The sequence below is a fragment of the Calonectris borealis genome, chromosome 1, assembly GCF_964195595.1.
Source record: "Calonectris borealis chromosome 1, bCalBor7.hap1.2, whole genome shotgun sequence".
Lineage (NCBI taxonomy): Eukaryota > Metazoa > Chordata > Aves > Procellariiformes > Procellariidae > Calonectris > Calonectris borealis.
In genome coordinates this window covers 189,673,849-189,699,551 of record NC_134312.1, presented here as the reverse complement: position 1 = coordinate 189,699,551, position 25,703 = coordinate 189,673,849, and the positions used below count along the sequence as shown (strand labels likewise).

The window sequence follows — 25,703 nt, the reverse complement described above, 5'->3', positions numbered from 1 at the left end:
AGACAGAGAGCATCGTAGCTAACCATAGCATCCTAGTTTAGGACAGCTACAAATCACTCAAATTCTCCACTATGAGAAGCTGCCAGCTCACAACCCTACTGTACACTCTACGGATGAAGACTGACAAGTGAATCAGGCACCTGGGAGATGCCACAGCAAACATTTCAGTTAGTCTGAAGTGCCATGGAAGGCTGCCTGATTATGGTTTCAGGGACACAGATCCTAATGGTCCTGTAATTTGGACTGCAGATAGGTGATTATCGTACTGATTTGCATATAAGGATATTTCAAAATGATTTAAGGACAGGATTTCAAAAACCTAAATATTTTGGGAGAGAACAGAAATCAGGAGTTCTACACTGAAAACTTAATCTCTTAAATTTTTAATACATTACTAGAAATTGAGTGCTCTATCCTCCCTGGTACAATATTCATGTACAAGATACGAACCTACAGACCTATCTTTGACATATAATCCTACTACTCTTTCTCAGAGCTGACTTAGAGAACAGCAGAATTAAAATAACGTGGAAAACCAACATTTTGGACAAATGTAAAGACAGCATGATACTTCAACACAGAAGGGTACTGCTGCCACAACATTACATTATGTAAGTGCTGGATGAAATGGTGTAGGCAAGGGTTACAGATCATATCACACCTGCTAAATAAAATGAGACTTATTATATGGCGCACAGCACTTTTTTGGTTGGAAGGTAAAAAATTACTCCAAATGAAAAATAAAATTATCACTTATTAAAAAAAAGAGAGTATTATTGTTCAAAATAATGACTATTAAAGGTTTTATATAAAAATAGATATTTTAGATAGTTTTCAATTTACAAATTAGGTATTTCTAATAACTTCATACATTATGTGTCATCCATAAAAGATCAACTATCAGGCCCTGATGGAGAAAAGCACTCTGGAAAGATGCAAGACTGGACTTGCTGAGTACTACTTATACTCTACAAGTAGCTTTCTTATTATTAATGCAAAAGAATTACACACACTATTAAACAGAAATAGGTAAGAAGTTTAATTACCTGTGAAAATAAATAAAACGTTTAACTGTGTGATTTTCTGCTAAAGTACTGCATCTAACAGTTTCACCTTCTTCTATTTCACAGCATAAGGCTAAAAAAACCCTGATCCTAAGGAAAAGTTTCTTAAGATCCCTAGCGAATAAAAATATTTATCTATCAAAATCAAACACTTTGAAGAGATAGGTTGAACTTTGATCTTCTCTTTTGATAAAAACCCAGAATTTTGTGGCATCTACTTTTTGTGCCAGAGAAACAGAACTTCTTAGTACACAAAGTAACACTACTAGTTTTTTAATTATTGTAGTCCCCTGCAATAACAGTCCCTATTACAATTTGTATATTATTCTTCCCACATAATTACACTATTATACTGCCAGCCTAAGTATTTTGAATCAATATTTTTCTCTTAGTTCCACGAAAATGGACCATAATGGCTCAGTTGACTGAAGTGTTACTGAAGTAAAACCTGGCCTTTTGTATGTAAATATATATGTATAATATTTTTTATATATATAAAATACAGAGGACATACTCTAAACAGAGCTGGACAACAATCTTACCCCAGATTATTTTAAAACTCTGTGCGTGAATTTTTCCTTTCACTGTGGGTTTTGAAGGTACTCCAGGCTTGTCTGGACAAGTAATGTATTCTACTGTCTCACTTGGACTGCTTTTCCCTTCTGAGTTATAGGCAATGACCTGCAAATATATAAAAAATATTACAAACAGAACAAACGCACTGGCTAGTGGTATGCTATTCACTATTAATGGTAAGGTCAAATTAATTTATATGTATGCTTAGACAGATAGCTACACAATAAATTATCACAAGAACTAAAGCTATTACATATCTTCATTTTACGTTTGCATCAGTCCCATAGTTAGACAATCACTATACTGAAATTTAAAATTCCTGCAAATTGCCAGAAAAAAAAAATCCTTAAAAAAAACCCAATTAGTAATTGCGAAGCTGAAAAAAAATGGTAATAATGAAAAAAATTATTTCACAAATCAAATAACCTTCCATATCCCCCAAATTTCAAATGCTGGTGCATAAAGTTAGGCTTCTGCTTAGGACATTTAAGAGTTGCCTGACAGTAAAAGGTAACCAGGACATGCAAATCTCAGTGACATTAGTGGCATCTGTGGGTGCTCAATATAGCACAAGCCACTTTATTTCAAGTCAAGGATCTGAAAACTTGTTTTTTTTTAAAACCATCTAAAATAGTCAGAAATTAGATAGGTCTAAGAACAACTCTTTTTTATCGGAGTTGTGCAATTTATTGATAATGAAATATGAGAAAAAACCTTTATAAAAGCATGGAAACAAAAGACAATGAAAAAGACATACTGCAAAGAGGCCACTTTTAAACTTTCACTGAAGGAACCTGGAAGTATTAAAATTTTAATTGCAATTCCCTTCCCATTGAGGTAAAAATATTTTCATGTAATTAGTAAGGAGCAAAAAGTGATGCTTTACTAACTGCTAAAGAAACCTGAATAATTGGGATGAATTAAGTAGAGCTCTCATGCTACTATAATACCTTCTTTTAAGGAAATACATTCAGAAATGAAAAAGTGTTTATATGAGTAAGTTGTATTAACAACAGCAAAAGTGATATAAACTCTTCAGTCCCAGGGAAATTATGGCAAAGGTTGTCATGGAAGTTATTTACAGGCACATGAAAGACAAGGTGGTAATTAGATTTATCAAAGATAAATCATGTTTGACCAACCTGAGTGCCTTCTACGATGAAACAACTTGCTCAATCCATGAGGGGAGAGCTGTGGACATCATCTACCCTAATTTTAGTTTGACATAGTCTCCCACAACATCCATGTAGAAAAGCTAGTAAGATGTAGACAGAACAGACGGACCACAAGATGGGTGTGGAAAACCTGCTAGAATGCCAGGCTCAAAGGATGGTAGTTAATGGTTCGAAGGCAAATTAGCAGCTGCTCATGAGCGGATTTCCTCAGCAGTCAATACAATGTCAGATACTATTCAATATCTTTATAAGTGATCTGGATGACAGGAGTGGATGCACCCTCCCCAGGTTTGCATATGACACCAAACTAGGAGCAGAGAGAGAGATGCTGGAAGGAAAAGCCACCATACAGACTTTGACAGGCAGGAAGATTGCATCAACAAGAACTGTATGAGCTTTGACAAAGATAAGTATAAAGTCTTGCACCTGGGATGGAATAATCCCAGCAGCAGTACAGTCTGAGGCCTGACTGGCTAGTCAGCTTTTCTTTTTTCAGCTCTGCTGAGAAGGACCTTGGGATTCTGGTGGAGAGCAAGCCAAATGAATCAGCAAAGCATCTTGGCAGTAGCAAAGGCAAATTGTTTCATGGACTGCATCAGCAAGAATTTAGCCAGTAGCACAAGGGATGTGATTACACCACTTTACTCAGCACTTTTTAGGCCACGCCTAAAGTATGTCCAGTATCGTCCTCCCAGTTCAGGAGAGACACTGGGAAACTGGAAAGAGTCCAGAAAAGGGCCAGCATGATGGTTAGAGGGTTGGAGAACCTGACACAGGAAGAAAGGTTGAAGAACTTGGGTTTATTCTGCTGAAGAAAAAAGAAAATTCACTGGAGTGGATCTAATCACAGCCTTCCAATACTTAAAAGGTAGTCACAGAAGAGATGGAGATACTGTCTTCACAAGGATCTGTGATGACAGGACAAGAGACAGTGGGCACAAAGCGTGTTAGGGAAAATTCTAGCTGGATGTAAGAAAAGAAATTAATCACCATGAGAACAGGCTGCCCAGAGAAGTATTCAAATCTCTCTTGCTGGAAATACTGAAGTCTCATCTCAACAGGGCTAGGACAGGGTTGAATAGCCTAACCTAAGGCCCTACTTTCTACACAAGTTTGACCCAGATGATCCCCAAAAGTCCCTTCCAACTTAGACTTTCCTGCGATTCTAGGAAAACAAATTGTTGCTATTCTTTACTTTCTAGCTGTGTCCACAGTTAGTTTACTACATATTCCCATTTGTTCCTAGCAAAAACCTAAACAACCTAAAAAAAGTTTTTTTGGCTTTTATATTTGTTTTAAAAATGAGCAGTATTGAAACGACAGCAGTAATGTTAGTACAGATTGAGAAAAGGAAATGTGAGCTAATATGTCTCTCAGACACTAAGTCTCCTGACACAGTTTACAAGATTAACAATCATCTGGTTGTCTTTGTGCCCTTACAAATGAAGTTAAACAGGCACAGTTAGCATTTATGTATTACAACAAGGTTTCCAATTGTTATAAAGCTTCTTTCAAAAGCCTTAAGGAATACTACTATTAATCAAGTCTTTCCACTTAATAAAAATTAGTAACACAACATACGTTCCTCCTTTATGCCTTTATGCCCTGTGAATGAGTGAACAGAGACTTCTGTTTTGCTAAGAAAAATAGGGTATAAACATAGACTTTTATTTTAATGAGAAACTTAGGATGTTTATGTTAACTATATATTTACTAGTAATGCGTATGATTAACATGTAGGATTACTTTCAAAGGAAGACTATGATCAAGTCCTGCAAAAGCTAGTTTCAAAGTAATTAGCTGTTCTTTAGTTTAAGTTCATGTGTGGCCATAACAGTCCTAGCTTGGTGCAGTCCTTGAAATACACTGTATATTTTAAATTATTTAAATATTAAGTTATGTAAAAAAAACCAACTACTGTAAGATTAATTCCCATCACAACCTTTTCTGCTTAAGGAATCAATCACATTCAGAAGTGCAAAATATCTGCTACCATTTGGAAAGGAGTACTTATGTGTTTTAGTGTTAACTCAAACAAACCAACCACCCCTAAACTGCTACCTTTCATATTGCAAAGAGATGCTGTTCTTCAGCAGTTCCCGATTCTTCCTTATGAAATAATATTTTAGGTGTATAGCAAGACAACGGCTATCGACATTTTTTTCCCATGTAGACAGAGATGAGATTATTCTGACTCTGTTTCATACTATGGGACATGCCTTTAGCTTCGTTCCAAAAACCAAGTAACTGTTCAAGAGTGATTTAGAACAGCCCAGGTTGGAAGGGACCTGAAAGATCATCTGGTCCAGCCTTTCAGGGAAAAGGGAGCCTAGATGAGATTATCTAGCACCCTGTCCAGTCGTGTCTTGAAATCGTCGAGTGATGGGGACTCCACCACGTCCCTGGGGAGGTTGTTCAAGTGATTCATTGTTCTCACTGTGAAAAATTTCTTTCTTATACCAAGATGAAACCTCTCCCAGTGCATCTTGCACCTATTGCCCCTTGTCCTCTCCATGTGGCTCCTTGTGAAGAGAGAGCGTCCCTCCTCTTTGTAGCCATCCTTTAAGTACTGGAAAACTGTGATAAGGTCCCCCTGAGCCTTTTCTTCTCCAGGGAGAAAAGATATAATTCCTTTAGTCTTTCCTTATAGGGCAGGTTCTCCAGCCCTTTGATCATATTCGTGGTCCTCCTTTGGACTCTCTCCAGTCTGTCTGTGTCTTTTTTGAATTGCAGGGATCAGAACTGGACGCAGTACTCCAGGTGCCACCTGACAAGAGCTGAATACAGTGGGATGATCACATCTCTTATCTCTGCTAGTAATGCCCCTGCGGATGCAGCCCAGGATCCAATTTGCCTTTGTCGCTGCAGTGTTGCACTGCTCATAGTCAGTTTGTCTACCAGGACCCCCAGGTCCCTTTCAGCAAGGCTGCTCCTAGCCTAAAAAGGGCTTCTTGGTTATTCCGACCCAGGTGCAGGACTTTGCACTTGTCTTTGTTAAACTTCATACTGTTCTTGCTAGCCCACTCTTCTACCCTGTCCACGTCTCTTCCTTCTGATGTGTTCATCTCACCACTCAGTTTGGTGTCACCAGCAAACTTGGTGAGTGTGCTTTCAATCCCATCGTCTAGATCATTTGTGAAGATAACAGCGTGGAGCCCCATATCGATCCCTAGGGGATCCTACTTCTGACAGGCTGCCAGCCTGAGTAAAAACCATTGATCATCAGCCGCTGAGTGTGGCCCATCGGCCAGTTTTCTACTCATCTTGCAGACCCCCCATCCAGTCTGTATCTTGCCAGTTTGTCCAGGAGAAGGCTGTGGGAAACACTGTCGAATGCTTTGTCCAGGTAAACAACATCCACTGCTCTCCCCAGGCCAACTGGAAGTGTACTTTGATGTACAAGGTGATGAGGCTAGTCGGGCATGATTTGCCTTTGGTGTAGGCTCCTCCCAATCACCTGCTTCATTTGGCTTATAATAGTTTCTAGGAGGACTCTTCCATTACTTTCCCAGGGACTGAAGTAAGACTAATGGGCCTGTAGTTCCCTGGGTCCTTTTTTGGGCCCTTCTTGTAGATGGGTATGACATTTGCCCTCTTCCAGTTGTCAGGGATACCCCCTGATCTCCGGCACTTCTCAAATATTGTAGATAGTGGCCTTGCAACAATGTCAGCCACTTCTCTTAACATCATGGAGTGGATTCTGTCCTAGCCCATAGATAGATGTGGGTTAAGCCCTTGCAAGAGGCCATGTCCCCGCCCTTCCTCCACCACTGGTGGGTCGACACGTGCCTTGTCACAGCTACTTGAGCCTGTGATCTGGGGTCCAGCTATGCCAGTAAAGACAGAGGCAAAGAAGATATTGAGAACCTCTGCTTATTGGCGTTATTAGTAACTTGCTTCCCTGCCCTGTTTAGCAATGGGCCTAAGTACGTCTTCCCTGTGCTTCTGCTTACTGCTCACACATCTGAAGAAACCTTTGTTGTTGTTCTTGACATCTTTGGCCAATTTCAGTTCTAGCTGATCCTCAGCCTTCCTGACTGCATCTCTGCATGTCCTAGCAAGGTTCTTGTAGTCCTCGATGGCTATTTGGCCACCCTCCCATAGCTAGGATGCTTCTTTTTTGCTTTTAACCACACCCAAAAGCTCATTGTTAAGCCATTGTTAAGCCAGATTTCATCCTGAGCTAACAAGTTCAGCCCTAAAGACTCCTTAAAATGGGCTCAGCACCATGGTAACATGAATGATTTATTAACTTGGGCTCAGTGCTATGCTAGCACTGACAAATGTTTTTTTGATCAAAGTTGCTCCTTACCCCAACACTTTCAGACGTGTTTAGAGTCTATCAAAGAACCCCTACACTAAGCTATAGCTACACTAAGTAATATTACCTGTGTATATGCAACACAGAAGCCAAATAAAAATACCCAACTATTAAGAACGCTGACTTATGACCTGGAATTTCAAGATACCTGCAACTGTGTTATGCCCTTGCAGAGGTTCTTATTCCTTCTGCAGAGATGATTAATGAAGCAGGTGTTCAGCCGACAGTTTTAAGAGATTGAAATTGTAAGAAACTGGCATCAAATTTGGTTTTCCTTAAAAAAAGCCATCCCCACTTCTGAGTCAAACTCAAGCCATTCTGGTGCAAATTAAAAAACCCAAAGATATGAAAAAAATCTTACCCTAAATTTGTATTTTGTACTACGCCTCAAATTCTTCACCGTGTAGGTAAGATCGTCACCATCATATTTTGGCTTGAAACCATATCCCTGCAGAATTAAATAGGATTACTTGAAACATTATATTTGCTGACCAGACTATGTAGCACACTTCATACAAATAACTTACTGTTTCAGACCGTAATTGTTATGCTCCTCTAAACAAAGTAATACGTGCACTTTCATTGTGTAAACACAAGATATTTTTCTGGAGAGGGGGAAATTAATTAACCATTCTCCAATCAGAAGAGGAGAAAAGAACAGTAAAGAAAAACATACATAGTGTCAACATAAATTAAACCTAACACTTTCAAAGAGTAGAACAGGACTCATTTTACAACAAAGGTGGTTAGGCTGAAATGACATCTAGAGGGACCACACTTCATGATGCAATTACTTTGACCCAGCTCTTATAAGGCTTAACTTTCACACGTAAATTCACAAAGTTAAAAGTAATTTGCAGGATTGGGGCTTAATAACACTAATAATGATTACTGTCACAATAAAAAGGAGAAAGCTATGTGGCTTGGTCACAACAATGACAAGTCATTAGTTTAATTTCAGAAAATACAGTTCCTTGTAGAATATTCTAGCAAAAGTAATCATTAAGTTACACTTAATACAATAATGTATCAAACACACAGATTAGAGTCTCTTTTCTTATTGAGAATAAGTATTCTAAACTTACTGAGTTCTCATCCTCCATCTCTAATATATACGAGATTCCTTCATCTGATGGTGTTCCTGAGGGTTTTGTCCACTGTAGGGATAACCAAGTAACTCCAGCATTAATCAGCAAAGGACTTGCTGGTGTGGTTGGGGCAGTGCCTGAGGTATGATACAGGACTTCTTCACTAAAACCACTGTTTAAAACAGACAGTATGTAAACTAGCTAGATACAATAATTAATATCCAGAAAAACATAATTCTTACTAAACACAGCTATGACAGTTTCTTGGACATGTGCACAACCGGGAATTGCAAGCTGGTACATGCAGACGACTTAACTTGCCCATGAGTCTGTCAGTAACAAAACATCTGAACAAGGTTAACATGCTCATAATTGAAAGATTCCTTTGTATGATATAATTACAATGTTTTGCTAACCAAAACGTTTTGCTTTTTCATATTAAGTCATTATTCTAAAACAGCAGAGCTCTATACGCAATAGCGTACTAATACCACAGTGTCCTTCCTATTCAAAATGAAAACATGAAGACATAAAAGCATATATGGAAAGACCTCAAAAAAAATTTTGCTTCCCAGGCAGCAATTATGTGCTTCAAGTATACTGTGAAGTACTAGTTTCTCTAGTGATTCAGAAAATAATAGAATAATAGCCTCATTCAATGTTACTTTAAGAGTTGCCAATATGAAAGTCTTATTGCAGAACAAATGAAGCAGAGTGTACATCAGTACAGAATCTCCTAACACAACTGTTAACCTTATCTGATGACGCTTAGATACACCTTGAAGTGAAAATACGAATAAGTTACATAAAAAGACCTATTGTGAAACAGAGGGATGCAAAAGTCAGTAAACGGGTACTATGCTTGCACAGATGGTCTGACACGTATCCAGCTAGACTAAAAAAACCCCACCTGTTCTCAGCTGGCATTTGCTGCTTCTACATCAGAACTGAAGAAACATTTACTGGCTTAAGAGCTAGTCTAGTTTTTTCAACCATATGAAACTAATGTCAAAGATGTAATTTTAATCTAAAAGCTAGGCATTACCTAAGTAAGCATCAGGAAGCCCTGAAAAGAAAATTCTCCATATGGCTTAAACAACAGTACCAGTTACATATCTTGTGGGTCGGAACCTGACTTTCCTGAAAAATCTCAATATAAAGATACCTCAACTTCACTTTCTCTCTTACCCAACCTACATTATAATAATGCACAAGCTGTAAATTTTGGTCTGCTCTAAAGTCTTTTTGGCATTAAAAAAAAAAAAAATTAAAAAAAAGAATCTTAGAGACAACACATTATCAAGAGTGTCGATAGCACCCAAAGCAGACGTACAGTCTGTGCGGACATGCAGACTGTGAAATAGATTGTGAAGCAAGAAGTGAAAAAGTGCAAAACAAGAGAAAACTTTTTAAATTTTGGGGGAATAGTAATCTTTTTCTTGCAAAAAGTCACAAGCAAGAAAATCTCTAAAATGGAGATGATGTGATACTTACAATATAGCTACTAAAAAAAAATTCAGCATTATATAGGTAGGCTAGAGAAAGCATGAAGAGAGGCTAGACAAATACTAAGCCTATCTCTATTCACAACAAACTACTGAAGGAGTCACTTTACAAACAGATATAAGGTAAAAAACCCCACACCTTAAAAAGATTTAACCTCTTTACTTGATTGAACCACTCCAAAATACACTGAAATCAACTAAAAGAATTCCAGTGATACCCACATTTGAATGACTCTTAAACAATTCTCTTAAAAGTACAATAATGCTATCTATCTTTTAAATAGATTTTATTTTTCCAGTTTTCTTTAGCCACTGTTTCATGCGTGGTTAGAATTAAATTTAAAAATATCAATAACTCAAAGATAATCTATCTGTTCTTATTGGCAAAATCATTTAGACAAAATTCTGAACATTCTTCATAAGGAATAATCAGGCACTCCACTCTAATACTATTTCAAGAGACTTCTTAATTAAATAATACCATAAAGACAACAAAGTGCATCTTTACAAGGCTATGAAATATTGATTTAAAAATCTATTCAGTGTGATCAGTTTAAGAAGGGTACTTAACTGATCAGTGTCTTCTACCAGCTTACACTGCAGGAATCTGTAATATGTGCAGGTATTCCTAGAGGGCACATCTACACTCACACGTAAAAGGGGAACAGGAAGACAGCCCGAGCACTGGATCCTGCTTAACTGCCAGCTCACTCCCCGTCTTTATTTTTTTGAACAGTTCCAACTAAATCTCATCAAGACAAAGTCTAGGAGCAACTCAGAGAATAATTCATTCCAGAAACATCATCCAGAAGGCAGTAACATAATAAAGACTCTGTCGGAGCACACCAAAAGTCATTCTAGCCCACTATAGTGTCCTCTGACAGTGGCCCAGAGCAGGTGCCTAAGGAAAGACACAGGAGAGGCACTGTATGCCACGCATTCCCTGAGTACTCTCCAAAGCCCCCCAAACACACGTCTCGGATCTCCTGAGCCAGCTGTAGTTTTCACATACTTAATAGTCTGCAGAAGATTTCTTCTGCCCAGCATGAATTATAACTCCAGGTCTGTCCTTCAACACTGTCCAACACTGTCAGCATTGTTCCCTCAAGCACCTCCTTGTGCCAGCTGAAGGACACACACACACATCCTCTATTTCATGCTATAAAAACACCACTCTGGTGAGCTGCAGCACAATGCTTATAAAATTTCAAACAATGAATTAAAAAACCAAATGCAAAATAGCAATTTTAGGCTGATGGCTAAAGAAGCCCTGTTTTTATGCCTCAAGGTCCAACCGCTACTAGGTAGTGTGGACACTGGCAGTCTGCTCTAGAGATGATGAGCCCTGGTAGTGTGACTATTAGCCAGGTTTATTTGTTTTGCCTGAAGACCAAGAAGCATTCTCAAGAATTAACGCACCCAGTAGTGCAAGCATAGCTTGAGAAACCAGTAATTTTGGTGGTTTTTTTCAAGTTCTTACTTATATTCTCTACTGAAGTCAGATGTCATGCATTCAAAAATTCAAAACAAAGTTTGGTGCTCTGTAACTTCTGAAAAGTAGCAATGAAAAGTAAGAACCACATATCCTAAGCATTCATAATAAGCTCTAGAACTTCAAAAGAATTCAGCGATATGGTAATGTCATATTCTGTCCATTTCCAATGTGTGAGTCTCTACAATGTAGTGCTTAGCCAAAAATTCTATTACAAGTATGTACAGTAGGAAACACGTCCAAGGTAGCAACTTCAGTGGTCAGTGTAGGTCTACGAATATTGAAGCTAAAAGCCAGCACAGCCTGAGCTGATTTCATGTGACAGCAGCCGGGTTGTCTGCGCTATGCTCGTGCTCCCCATTCTAGGGGCATCGTGTACAAATGTCTGAGCACGCTGTTCAAGAAATGAGGCTAAGTCTGGCAGAAGTAGCTGTGCTATCTGCTTCTAACAGGGGCTGAGATTTGTAGCATTTATGTGGTAAGTATGCACATAATGTAGTGGTATGTAGTTGTATCATGCCTGGACAAAACACATTATGCTGGGAATCACAGAATAGCTGAGGTTGGAAGGGATGTCTGAAGGTCATCTTGTCCAATCTCCCCTGCTCAAGCAGAGTCAAGTGGTTCATAGTACACAGGTAATCTGCAAAGGGAATAATCTAATCACATACCAAGAACTAACTATGCAGTTGGTCTAGATGATCATTGTAAGCCTCTTCCAACTGAACTATTCTATATTGTTTCATCCCAGCTGAACAGAAGACTTGTTTCTTTAAATGCCATCATATGTTTTTCCTAAACAAGCACACACACGCATGCATATGCATTCCATATTTATGTATATAATAGTAATATTACCTCATTCCCATGTCATTTTTGGCTGCTAGCCTAAACGTGTACCCCATTGCTGGTGATAGTTTAGTAATCCTGTACTGCTTCTGTTGGCCATAATAACACTGGCAAAACTCTCCATTTCCTTTTCCCTAAAAAGAAGTAAGTTAATCACATTATTCACCCTATTATATACGCATCCATCAATTAAAGTAACACACAAACGTGAAGTAAACTCATTTTTTGAAATGAAACATAATTCAAGAATCTCCCATACAGTGAGGTAGTAGTGTATGAAACTTTGTATATATATTGAATTAGAGGCTTTTCTCCTTCCTTTCCATTTCCCAGCTCCACAGGGTTGGAAGGAAAAAGCCAACAAGCTTCTGCAGCTCTACCATCTCAGGATAGCTGTCCAGGTAGGGACTGGAAGATGCTTGCAGGGGCATAGTAGATCCACCCCCTTTGTACAAAAGAAAGGCTGTTAGAGGAAAACGATCCTTCAGTGTCAGCTCTTGAAAGAAGTATTAGACTACAAGTGAAAAAGTCACTATTAAGAGTGGCAGAAGCATGTAATTAAGATCCTATTATTTTATATTCACCAAGAAAAAAATTGGGCAATAACCATATTTTTTCATAATTGCTTCAGGAATTACATATTTGTCACATGCCTCTAGACGAAAGTCATAATTTTCATACATCTTGATGTGCACAATCACACACTACTTTTTAAAAAACTACAAAATTAAAAATAAAATAGAATAACTTGCTTACTTCATCCCATTCTAAAAGGTAACTGTGGATTTTAGAACCATTATCACAAGAAGCCTGCAACAGGAAAAGAAGAAAATTAGACTATGTTTTGACTTTGTGTAAGCACTTCTCAGCCATAACGAAAACATCTCTATATTATCAACACTGTTTTCAGCACAAATCCAAAACATAGCCCCATACTAGCTTCTACGAACAAAATTAACTCTATCCCAGCCAAAACCAGCACAAGCTCTAACTGGATACAAGACCACTTAAGGAAAAAAGTGCTTGTATAGGTCAAATCGTGACAAGACCAGTCAAGGGCAAATGATGCTCCCCTTGCATGATTGTTCCACTTGCCAAAACAGTCCTAGTTCAGTCTCCATCCAATGAATGCTTGTATCATGTTTATGGTTTTGTTTTTTTAATTTAGACCTTGAAAAAGTATTCTGGCAGCAGTGTAAAATGCTACATTTTTCTGAGCAGCTAGACTGCAGGTCTGCTCAAATCTCAGTCTTTCTAGACCACTTCATTTGCTTTGCACAAACAAGTCTATGTTCAGTAACAGAGAAAGGAATTGGTTCCACAGTACAGCAGGGGACTGGAACTTGAACCACTGTCTCTCATTTGAACTCAGTAACTTTATCGACAAAGGCTCCTTGCTTTTCTGGGAATCCCTCTCTTTTTACTGAAGTACACATCTAACCCAGTACATGTATTTCCAGCCAAGGAACTGTGACTGAAATTAGTACGTTTGACAAAAATTTTCCATTTCCATGAACTGGCATTTTATTGACAAATCAGAAACAATTCTGAAGAGTTTAAAATATTTATTTTAAAGGTTTTTAAACAATTCTTACCTTCCACTGCAGAGTAAGAGAATTTTTGGTCCGATTAGTTATCCTGGGCAGATTTGGAGTATCAGGTTCACAACTCGTTGTGGTAAAACTCTCTGCTTCTGAAGGGCACCCCTTTACACAGTTGCATTCTACTTGGACTCTAAAGTGGAAAATTTTGCTTCAAAATCTGTATATACAGTTTCCAAAGAAAACTGAGTATTCAGAATTAAGTTACTGCCTTGCTACCTCATTATTAAAATATCACTGTTAATAAATAAACAACCGGTGGAAGCATCTTGGTCAATAGAAGCAATGCGAAAGAAAAGAGTCCTTTACTTTGGATGTACATTGTTACAATCAGTCAGCTTTAGTCTCACGATTACATTTAAAATCTGTCTGTTATGTGCTGTACTTTGGTTGGGAAATAATGGTAACATCTTGCAGGCTCATTATCTGTTGTAGATATATTAATTGATATTATGAATAATTCTTCTTCTGCAAGTGCTTTTGTCAGATGAGCACAATGAAGCTGTTGATATATTTTCAGAGTACCTTCTGCACTCCTTCAAGACCCTGCCGAGTCTGTTCACCCTGTCCTTTCCTTCAGGAAGGCTATGAATTAACTCTCCATGTCCTTCAGAAGAGTGAATTCTTGCTTCTGTCTCAAAGAGAAATGGCTTGTTTTTCTAAAAGCTTTTATCCAAAATTAGATACAGGATTATTATCCGGCTCCCCCCTGTGCTCTCCCCCCTACCCCCCTCAGCTGTGTAGCTATGCCTTGTCTCCTCCTCGGGTGAACCTGCACATTACTTTCTTCTGATTGACCTGTTCCTTTGAAAGAAAAAAGAAAACCCCCCAAAAACCTTTCCTCTGATCACTGGTATAAGACCTGTGTTGCCTGCTTATGAAGATGCAAAAGTCCTTACATGTTCTTGTTGCATGAATAGCAAGTCACAGGAAATTTGGCTTCGTAGATTTCATGAACAGGGAGAGGCAGCATTTGAACAGTGGCTAATGTTGCACACAAAGTTGTTTGTGCTTGCACACAGTTGCAAATGTGTAATTTGTCAGTTATCTTCACAGTTCAATCTTCCTGGTCTTCACTGATTTTGGGCAGTGTTCACACTGGCAGAATTCTGTTTAACTCCTAGTTCAGGAAGAGCTTAGATGGCTAATTCGTCTATTACCATGCATTCTCTACAATGACCGGAATTAAGCACGAAAGGATCTGAACGTAGCCTGATAAAAAAGGGACTTATATAGGAAAAAGAATTCCTAGGCTCTGACCCTTATGCTCCATGCATTTTCAATTTAAATATTAACACTACTAAAACCAGGAACAAAATCACAGGGAAAACACTTGCATATCAAGAGCTTTGAGTCAATTTATCATTCATCCTTCTCCTGAACCTGTGCTGCAGGCTGTACAGTGGCCCAAATTAAATGAGGTGTGTGATGAAGAACAGACCCACCCTCTTTTGCTTCCAGTTTGGCAACGAGGACAATAACCTGTAAAACAGTATTAGGAGGTACAGATCCCCTCACACCGAGGACCAGGAATGTAGCTCTCCCATTTGAGCAAATGCTAATCAAAAGACTTACACAACAGAAATCCTCCTCCTCCCTATTGCTGATGTTCTAAAGCTCATGTAGAGAGAGGCACAACATTTCTGACTTGGATCCTTACTCAGACACACTTCTGTTCCCTGTGCTTCCTACCAGCTGCCTCTAAATTGGTTCCCTGGTCAGTACACAGGAGTCTTGGGGTTCTCCACACAGTCAAGAGAGGCAAATCACTCACATGCTGCACATTCAGTCACTTCTGAAGTGCACTCTCCACTTGCAGTTATTTCTTGAAAAGGCAGTACTTTTAAGGTGGCCTTCACTTCTGCCTTCACAGTGTTATGTATTTATAGACTGCTGTACTCATACTGTTTTTTTTAAACCAAGAAATAAGACAACCCTCCCATATGTAAAACAGAAGGGAAGCAGAACACCTAACTACATCTTTCCAATCCTATGCTATTTCTTCAGTAGGATACAGCGAAGCAGCAAATTTTTCTAGAAGGGTAGAATTACATTGAGCTAGGGCCATATTTAGTAATGCATACGGAGTCAGATTCACTGGTCTGCTGGAGCAAAGCGAAAGCAGCGTAACCTGACTTTCAGGTGGCCAGCAGTGAGCAGGTTCCTGTGCAAGGTACCTCCCTCTGCTTCCTCTGGGAAACAGAGAAAGCAAGTAGCATCTGTGCCTGGCTCAAAGGACAGAAAAATGTCACTATTCCGGCATGACATGAGAAGTAAAGAGCATGGATGTTTGATGAGGGCACAACAATTTTCTGTTTTCTAAAATGGACTAAGTGGTCAGCTAAGCCAAAAATGCTGATTTGTGACTCAAAGGAGGGTGAGATGTGGTAAAGAATCTTTGAAGACTTATGCAAATACACAGCTCCAATGAAACTTTTAAAACGTTTCCACTGAATTCAATGAATAGAGAAGGAGATACTCACTTTGCATGGTAATCAGTTGCTGGCCTGAGATCATTTACAGTAACTTTATTTTCTTCTCCACTGGAAAGAGATATGATTTGGTTTACGAGACTGTTTCAGAATCCCATACATTTATAAAAAGACACACATCATCTAACCCATCCACCGAACACTCCTTCTAAGAAATATATTTGCTAACATTTTGTTTCTGTTGCTAAATATAGTAAAATGAAAATGCATTTATCTTTGAATTTTAGGGGCTTCTCACATTTGATTCCTGTTGTTTTGCTCTGGTGGTTTTGGGTTTTTTTAGTTGTTCTGTTTGTTTGGGGTTTTTTAAAGAATAATTATTTTCCTCTTTACTCAGTAAGATCAGCTGCATGTGTACGCATGTATTTTATTACACAAAAAACATCAAAGTACTGGGGCCTTTAGAAGCTCAGTACAGCCTTGCAAAACCAATTATCTAAAACTCTAAATGACTGCATACACCTACTTGTTAGAGCCCAGTAAACAGAAAAGGCACCTCAGTGACATCTATTAGTCTGCTTTTACTGACATCAGCTTACGAGAGCAAAGCTCATTTCTTTTCCTCTAAGCTTCTAGGACAGGGATATCCAACTTGCGATTCATGTACTGCTTCTAAGAAATCCATGGAAGGTGACTAAGACAAACTAGCTAAATACAAGAGCTCTACACCCTTAATGGTAAATTTTCTGTTATATTTCTCCAAGCTGCAAAAATCCGATTGAAAACCATTGTATTAGGAATGAAACAATTGAAGAGTTTTGTTTGTTTTGCTGCTGCTAGAATTGTGTTCTGTGTGAAGCTACTTACTTTATTTCGTACCTTAAGACTGTCTCTTACCAAGAGCATTTTCAGGGAAGAAAGGGATAACGTTACTGGGAGCAGAAGCATGTGCTGAAGTAAACAGCTACAAAACCAATTTGTATTTCTCACTAATTGAGAACCCATAGTTTTCTAGTGCAGCTGGTTGAAATACAGCTAAGTGATATTAAAACATGCTTCCAACATCTAAGAACAAGTCTTTACATTCTAATTGATGGTAGAGACTTCAGTAATAAAACAGAACCAATTCTACTGAAAAAAGTAGTTCGTTTCAAAAGAAAAGTTGCACAAAACTGCTGATTACTTAAACCTCTAGACAACAGGCAGATTTTTAATGAGGTTTTAAGCCACATAATTCAATGCAACAGCAATTAAATAAAAATAATGAACACCTACACGTATACAGTTTTGTACTTTCCATCTCTTCCGGTATTTGAAACCATTACTTCGTAAGTATAAACATCTGGTATGTCACTCTTGTCAGCGTCTTCTCTGGTATCACTGGATGGAGGGGACCACATAAGCAGTGCTGTTCTTGCCTGAATGTCTGATACCTGTAGAAATAGAACTTTGAGACCTCTGCCACTTAAATGCTATTGTATATAAATGCTGCTTTGCCACATAGGACCAAAATCATATAGCATTATCGTGTCAGAGTATTTATACTGATCTAATAGCTACTAACTAGTTTTTACAGATGAAATCAAGCTGGAAATCTAAGAAATGTCATGAGAAAACTGCAATCCTAGGGCCCAGGGCTGAATTCAAACAAACTTCCAAGTAACAAATGCCACCTAGTGGGCTACATAAAAATGACTGTATCATTTATGAAGCACAAGAGATAGCAAGCATATATTGTGAAACAGTCATTTTATCAAATCACAATGTTTCAGACTTTTTTTTTTTATGTGACCGATTCTATGATTATTTTTAATACCTTCTGGCTGACTTGGTTTTCGTATGAAATATACAGAAGCTCAGGAATTTCTCCAAAATGACTGGCATTACTGTAGCAGGTACATAAAGAAACCCTGCTCTGGGCATTTAATTATGACTGTGACAAGTAGACTCTCCCATTAGATTAGAATCTATTTGGTTAACTACCCCTGCAAATTGTTTTTGATCAGGATATTAATAGGGATACAATTACTTGAGGCTCTTATCTAGTACTCCATTAGTGAACAGAATATTACAACATATAACATACTCTGAGCTCAGGCGCTTGCAATGAAGGCATGCTCACAAGGTCCATGTACATACGCATATATGTACACACACACACATATATATAGGCAACATCCTAAAGAATGCCTGCAGTGGTGCTTGCCTGCACAACCCACCCTTGGCAGAAAGGCCTGGATAACAACAGTTGGTGTGATAGAATTATGAGCATAAACCTTGTGAGTGAATGCAACACCTCCAACTGTCTGAGAAGCATCTGCCCCAACAGATTCATGGGGCTAAAGGCAACCCTCGGGTGGATTACATGGTACCCAGGCAATGACAAAGAGAATTCTGAAACAAAGAAGGAATTAGCTTCAGAAATATAAAAGCAGCATGAAAATTCGTACGAGGAATAAAAAATGCTGGAGTGGAACGGAGCAATGATCAAAACCTGGCCTGACAGTGCGAGAAATTGCCCTGCCACCATTGCTGCCTCCATCCAGGCCTGATGGATGCCGTGAGTAGCCGCACCCCAGCTGGTGCAACAGCAGTTTGGGGTGCAGCAGGCAGGGACCCACAGATTCGGTGGGCACAAGTGACCTGGTGGAGAGCTTTCTCAATGGCCTGTGGATTAGCAGATTGTAGGGAACAACAGATTTTAGGGAATAACACAATTACATGCAAAGCTAAAGCACCCACATCTCCCAAAGGAGAAGTGCAGTTAGGGGCACCCAAACTCCCAAAAGAGTGGGTGCTGCCTGAAACCCACACGTGCTGCAAGGGGCTGGGGATGCTCATATTTCTGTAGGTGAGTGCATGGGTGCGTGCATGTGATTATGAATTTCTAAGATCCATTATAGAAGGAAGTCTAGAAATTTGTGAGTGTTTATTAATATCGCACGTCTGCTATTGTGGTTTATATGTTGCACCCGCCTACTATTTCCAATCATTTCATAAGAGAATTGAAAACACATTTCATTATATGAAATGACTAATTTTACAATATGACTATAATATGTATCTATGTTGGGAATAATTGCTTTTGGAAATCTATTACCGGAGTATCAGAATCAAAATGCTACCTTCACAACTCATGCTCTTAAATTGCTATAATCTACTGAACTAAAAACCTGAATGGGCCAACTTCAAGAAAGAAGCAGAGAGGAGATGACTTACTGGTAACAGACAAACAGAAAGGAGCAAAAAATCAAACAAGATGAGCTTCAATGTCTTGGAAATAATGTCACTGAGCCCTTATATTCTAACAGGACTATACATCACACCCTGAAAGGAATCAAATGCTAGTAACATTACCCATTGAAGTTCTCGGAAACACAATTCAAAGTTTGAGAAGAGAAATTCCACTATAATCTTGATGTGGTCACAAAATACACTAACACTAACTACAACTACCTCAGTACAATTCTAGCATTTCTGGAAGTCTTTGGAATTGTGGGAAGCATCTGAGGTGGTAAAAGCTCCCTCTCAGACAATCTTAATCACTCCCACCTGGGTTGCAGAAGATGGCAGGGGATACCAAAGGAAACAAGTATAGGTTCCTGGAGGACCTACTATGCTCCAGGACTAGTAGGTCCACTGTAAGATGATCTATTCCTATGTTTAGCTACCTTAACAGTTGACATTTTTTCCTAATGCCCAGGCAGTATCTCTCTAACTACCAGCTAAGCCTACTAGTCCTAGCCACCATGGAGTTGAACATTAGATCATAGAATCAAAGAATTATTAAGGTTGGAAAAGACCTCTAAGATCATCGAGTCCAACCATCACCCCAACACCACCATACCCACCACACTATGTACCTAAGCACCTCATCTACATGTCTTTTAAATACTTCCAGGGTCGGTGACTCAACCACTTCCCTGGGCAGCCTGTTCCAAGGCCTGACCACTCTTTCAGTAAAGAAATTTCTCCTAATGTCCAGCCTAAACCTCCCTTGGCGCAACTTGAGGCCATTTCCTCTCGTCCTATCGCTAGTTACTTGGGAGAAGAGACCAACACCCACCTCGCTACAACCTCCCTTCAGGTAGTTGTAGAGGGCGATGAGGTCTCCCCTCAGCCTCCTCTTCTCCAGACTAAACAACCCCAGTTCCCTCAGCCGCTCCTCAGAAGACTTGTGCTCCAGACCCTTCACCAGCTTCGTTGCCCTTCTCTGGACACGCTCCAGCACCTCAATGTCCTTCTTGTAGTGAGGGGCCCAAAACTGAACACAGGATTCGAGGTGCGGCCTCACCAGTGCCGAGTACAGGGGCACGATCACCTCCCTGCTCCTGCTGGCCACACTATTTCTGATACAGGCCAGGATGCCGTTGGCCTTCTTGGCCACCTGGGCACGCTGCTGGCTCATGTTCAGCCGGCTGTCAACCAGCACCCCCAGGTCCTTTTCCTCCGGGCAGCTTTCCAGCCACTCTTCCCCAAGCCTGTAGCGTTGCCTGGGGTTGTTGTGGCCGAAGCGCAGGATCCGGCACTTGGTCTTGTTGAACCTCATACAGTTGGCCTCAGCCCATCGATCCAGCCTGTTCAGGTCCCTCTGCAGAGCCTTCCTACCCTCGAGCAGATCAACACTCCCGCCCAACTTGGTGTCGTCTGCAAACTCACTGAGGGAGCACTCGATCCCCTCAGATTCTCTTCCTTTCTGCAATTGTTTCTTATGTATTTGAAAACTGTTAGCATTTGTGTCTCCCCTCACTTATCTAAATCTCTGATCATTCTCACTGTTCTCCTCATCTCCTGCTGTTTCTTTACCTCAGTGCTTTGCCAGAACTGCACATAACATCCCATCTAATACTTTACTAATGCCAAACTGCCTGACGCACTTGACAGATTACATTTCTCTTCATACGCCCTAGTCTGTCTATCTTCTTTTACACTGGAGAAGTAATGCAGTTTGTATGAGTGAAATGTGGCATTAGATCTTATTGGAATATTAAAAGATTAGAGGTTTCAACTGTTCAGTACAGAGAGAGCAGGAAGAGTGGGAGGGAGATCAAAGACTCCCTTCGAGCCTCACGTTAGGCGCCAAAAAGGACTGTTGTGGTTTAACCTGGCAGGCAGCCAAATACCACGCAGCCGCTCACTCACTCCCCCCCTACCCCCCGCAGTGGGACGGGGAGGGAATCGGAAGGGTAGGAGTGAGAAAAACTCGTGGGTTGAGATAAAGACAGTTTAGTAGAACAGAAAAGGGAAAATAATAATGATAATGATAGAATATACAAAATGAGTGATGCACAATGCAATTGCTCACCACCCATGCTGACCGATAACCAAGTAGTGATCGCTACTTCCTGGAACACGTCTATCATTCATATACTGAGCATGATGTCACATGGTATGGAATACTCCATTGGCCAGCTGGGCCAGCTGTCCTGGCTGTGCTCCCTCCCAACGCTTGTTTTGTTTTGTGGTTTTTTTTTTTGTGTTGGTTTTTTTTTTTTTCCTTGAGTTGAATGTCCTTGACTAGCAGGGTACTTAGCAACAACTAAAAACATCAGTGTGTTATCAACATTCTTCTCATACTACATCCAAAACACAGCACTAGGAAGAAATTTAACTCTATCCCAGCCGAAACCAGGACAGTCAACATTACAGACTACAGAATAACAGCCAACTCACAGGATTTTGACTAGTAAAATTAAACCCAGAGTATTAGTGGAAATCGTTACATACCAACAAGCATCAACAGAGAACAGGGTGAAATGTTCTTTAATTTTCTGGCTGGATGAAAAATTGTTATCCCGAGTTACTCCCCCAAGGCAATGTTTGTTGGTTAACTCATGTAAACTTTCCATAAGACTTCTAAAGTAATAGATGACAACTGTTAACACAGTAACTATAACACAATGAAGCAGTATTATGTACCAAGCTAAAAAATAGTGACTATGTAGGTTGTTCTGGTTGTTTTACTTTGTGTAAACAAAGTATGTGACCAAAGAATATTATGAAGAGCTGAAGCTCTGCTGTGGCCAATTTGCCAAAGCTTAAAAGCAACAGTCAGTGGAACTGAACATGATCAGAAACGCAACGTGAAAAGTATTCACAGAAGCTGGGAATTAAGGACCTCCTTATGGTGCATAAAAAGCTGTAATGTATAAAAACTATATAAATTCTCCATACATATGCATGCACACAGATGCCTATGGGGAAAAGGAAGAAGTATGTTAGCGAATAAGCTACAATTGACCAGAATTTACAAGAGAAGTTAAAATTTTCAATGAAACAAAAACAGCTAACAGGATTAAAGACAAAAGATATTTAAAAAAAAAGAAAAAAAATCTATCAGGAAAGCTCTGAGTCAGGCACTGCTCTGTTGTTGGTGGATGTAGACGTTAAAACTGTAAAACATAATGGAGGAAAGAAAGAAGCATTTAACAGTTATTTCCATCCTGCATTTGCAATGAGGCTGAAATCTGTATCCATCTTATGTAACCCGGTTGGAGTAGAAAATTTACAACCTACACTGAAGTTACTGAGTAGGTGCCCAGTGAAACTGAGCACTCTGCAATAAAAAGGTGGTCAGGTTAAACCACTGGATCCCCGTCAGTGATGTATACTCACATTAAACCAAGAAGTTGCAAGAAGCCAAGCCTAAACTAGTAAGGAGGAGCACTGGGGAGTGAACTACTTATGGAACAAGTGTTAAGGTGGAGGTACCTGAGGGCCTATGAGAAGGTGCTCATGAGCAGAAGGAACAGTACAAGACGTACAACACAACTCTTTGGCAGGTATAAACACTGGAAATAATTTCCAACTCTGTCCCTCATACACCTGAATCCCGCTGAAGCTGCTACCTTCTTCATTTCTGCAACCCCAGAGAATGGGGGTGGGGGACTGTGGGTCCCCACAAACACAGCTTGTGTGTGAGGGGTCAGTAATCAGACAAAAAAAAGAGAGGCAGTAGGAGTGGGACTAAGTAAAATCAAGGTTTTTCTTCTGGACCTACACTCTGTGTGATGTTACATATTTCATAAGTTCTGGAGCTTTTCAGTGAATTCACATATAGGTGTATGAGTATTTTCAACCACTCTCAGTTGCTAAAAACATAAAAAAATACAGCTGTAAGCACTGACAAGAGAGAATCAGAGAATGTAATTTAAGTCCTTTTCAACTCATTTATAAAATATTTGGTACTGCTTTTCAGATTCAACTTCCAGCTAAGAGAATGATTCTTAGAGTCAAGTCTAGGTCCAGCTATATTCTTCCTCACAAGACTATTAATACGGGACAAAGGCAAAGTATTACAAGATTAAGAATTGCTAAAATGAAGATTTCCTGTAAAAAGCTTTTCTCTATTGTGTATGTGCACTATGGCAGTCTTAGATTACATCAGCATATACTATTCTAACACAAAACTTCTGCTTTACATGATGCAAGCATATGACAGTAATTACTAATTGCTTCACTAAGAAGCAATCATTCAATATTGTCCTTTATCCTTGATGTTCAGTAATATCCCAATACTTGACTTTTTGAACATTAGCCAGAGTTCTATTATGGAAAAGAATTAGTTTCAGAAATTCCTGTCAGTTCTCAAGCACAAAATACCAGCATATTTAAAAATTATCTCTGTGATATAAGAAGGAAAAAAGTATTTTTGAAGAACAAAGATTAAGATCAGAAGAATCAACTGTTCTTAGGTGCCCTGAGACACTCAGGAGCAGCTTTTTCAGAAAGCTTGATATTACTTATTACTTTGTATGCTTATTCAAGCAGCTGCAATTGATTTTGGTTGCAGCTCTGAGCACTGTGTGCTTCTGCAAAGCACAGTACAATGCTTAAATCAGGCCCTAGCACTGAGGAAGCTAAGAAGTGGGCATGTCTTCATTAGCAAACAGCTCAGAAAAGTGAACCTCCTCATTACCTGTACTACACATGCCATTTGGGTCAAACAAAAAAGCAGTTTTATCGTGTGCAAACTGGATTGCATTCAGACACTGACACAAGGTAATTGACTAGTGAGCGAGGTGCATCACGTTCTAAAAGCTCACAAGCATACACAGAACAGCAATGAACCACAAAACATGATGCTCTCCCAAGGGATTTACATGCTATATAATCAGCTCTCAAATTCTGAGTTCCTATTGCCCCTCCTTATTAAATACTCAGCCTTCTACTCCATTCTTCATTTTGCTTTTGCCTTTTTAGGTCCCCTTGTCTTCTCTTCTGCTTGCTTTGCTATTTGGTTGCCCCTTACTACAAGAAGGTGTAGTGCCGGAGCGTGTGCTGGAGCGTGTCCAGAGGTGCTGGAGCGTGTCCAGACAAGGGCAATGAAGCTGGTGAAGGGTCTAGAGCACACGTCTTATGAGGAGCAGCTGAGGGAACTGGGACTGTTTAGTCTGGAGAAGAGGAGGCTGAGGGGAGACCTCATCACGCTCTACAACTACCTGGAAGGAGGTTGTAGCGAGGTGGGTGTTGGTCTCTTCTCCCAAGTAACTAGCGATAGGACGAGAGGAAATGGCCTCAAGTTGCGCCAAGGGAGGTTTAGGCTGGACATTAGGAGAAATTTCTTTACTGAAAGAGTGGTCAGGCCTTGGAACAGGCTGCCCAGGGAAGTGGTTGAGTCATCATCCCTGGAGGTATTTAAATGACGTGTAGATGAGGCACTTAAGGACATGGTTTAGTGGGCATGGTGGTGTTGGGTTGATGGTTGGACTCGATGATCTTAGAGGTCTTTTCCAACCTTAATGGTTCTATGATTCTATGACGTGACAGCTGATGAAGACTCTGCTCAAACACTGAGGACTCAGCATGGTGCAACCTGCAGAACCACTCCAACTTACATCTGGCTATAAAAAGTTCAAGACCTCCCTAAGTAGAAGGGTCATCTGGTGGCAGTACCACGTTACCAACTTGACTTAACACTGCCACATATGAAAGGATTGGGGGATCCATACAGGGAAAAGTTTAAGAAAACGTTCATAAAAACACCTAATGGGAGTCTGGAAGCAGCAAAGCTGATGTGCCCCATACTGCACAGAACTGAGAGAGATGTGTGAATGAAAGCCCATCACCTGATTTAGATGTGCATGCCCTGGACCTAGGCATTAAGACATGGGACAGTCCAGGACAGGTCACAGCCTTCAGCACTACTCCGGGCTTTCTGAAGCAGGATATGGTGCAATGGACACTGTACCAGACAGCACCTGTATGAACATCTGATCCTATGACCACCATCACAGCCAGTACCCAGTATTGCCTGTGCCAGCACTGAAGTTTAACCAGGGAATAGAGTATTGATGATCAAGAGCAGCATCATGGCACAATCCCCACAGTGAGTGCTTCAGGCAAAACACTAATCAAAAACCTGCAGGAGTATTTCTGATGAGAACTACAAACAGAAGGTGTGAAAAAACACAATCTCCTGAATCACTTGTGAGAGGGTGAGGAAAATGTTTCCTTGGAGAAACTGTGGGAGGGTCGCTTCTGATCCTGCAAGGCCAAAGCAGGTAACACAGCCTCCCTTTCTCTTATCACGTCACACTCCCCCAAGCTGCACCATCAGCTAGTCTTCTACCCACCCACAGCCCTAACAGTCCCTTGCCT

The 25,703-nt window shown here is 39.9% G+C and overlaps 1 protein-coding gene across 15 annotated transcripts in view; it reads right to left on the bottom strand.

Annotated features, from left to right (window-relative positions):
• The window catches only part of FNDC3A (fibronectin type III domain containing 3A), a 131,038-nt gene that overhangs the window by 18,708 nt on the left and 86,627 nt on the right, over positions 1-25,703 (bottom strand). For all 15 annotated transcript variants that reach the window (XM_075139616.1, XM_075139612.1, XM_075139610.1 and 12 more), the window contains 8 exons: positions 17,379-17,536; positions 16,155-16,214; positions 13,666-13,804; positions 12,827-12,880; positions 12,080-12,204; positions 8,222-8,396; positions 7,498-7,584; positions 1,607-1,745 (listed from right to left, as the gene is read on the bottom strand). In XM_075139616.1, coding sequence (XP_074995717.1) covers positions 1,607-1,745; positions 7,498-7,584; positions 8,222-8,396; positions 12,080-12,204; positions 12,827-12,880; positions 13,666-13,804; positions 16,155-16,214; positions 17,379-17,536 — 937 coding nt within the window. The remainder of the gene's footprint in view (positions 1-1,606; positions 1,746-7,497; positions 7,585-8,221; positions 8,397-12,079; positions 12,205-12,826; positions 12,881-13,665; positions 13,805-16,154; positions 16,215-17,378; positions 17,537-25,703) is intronic.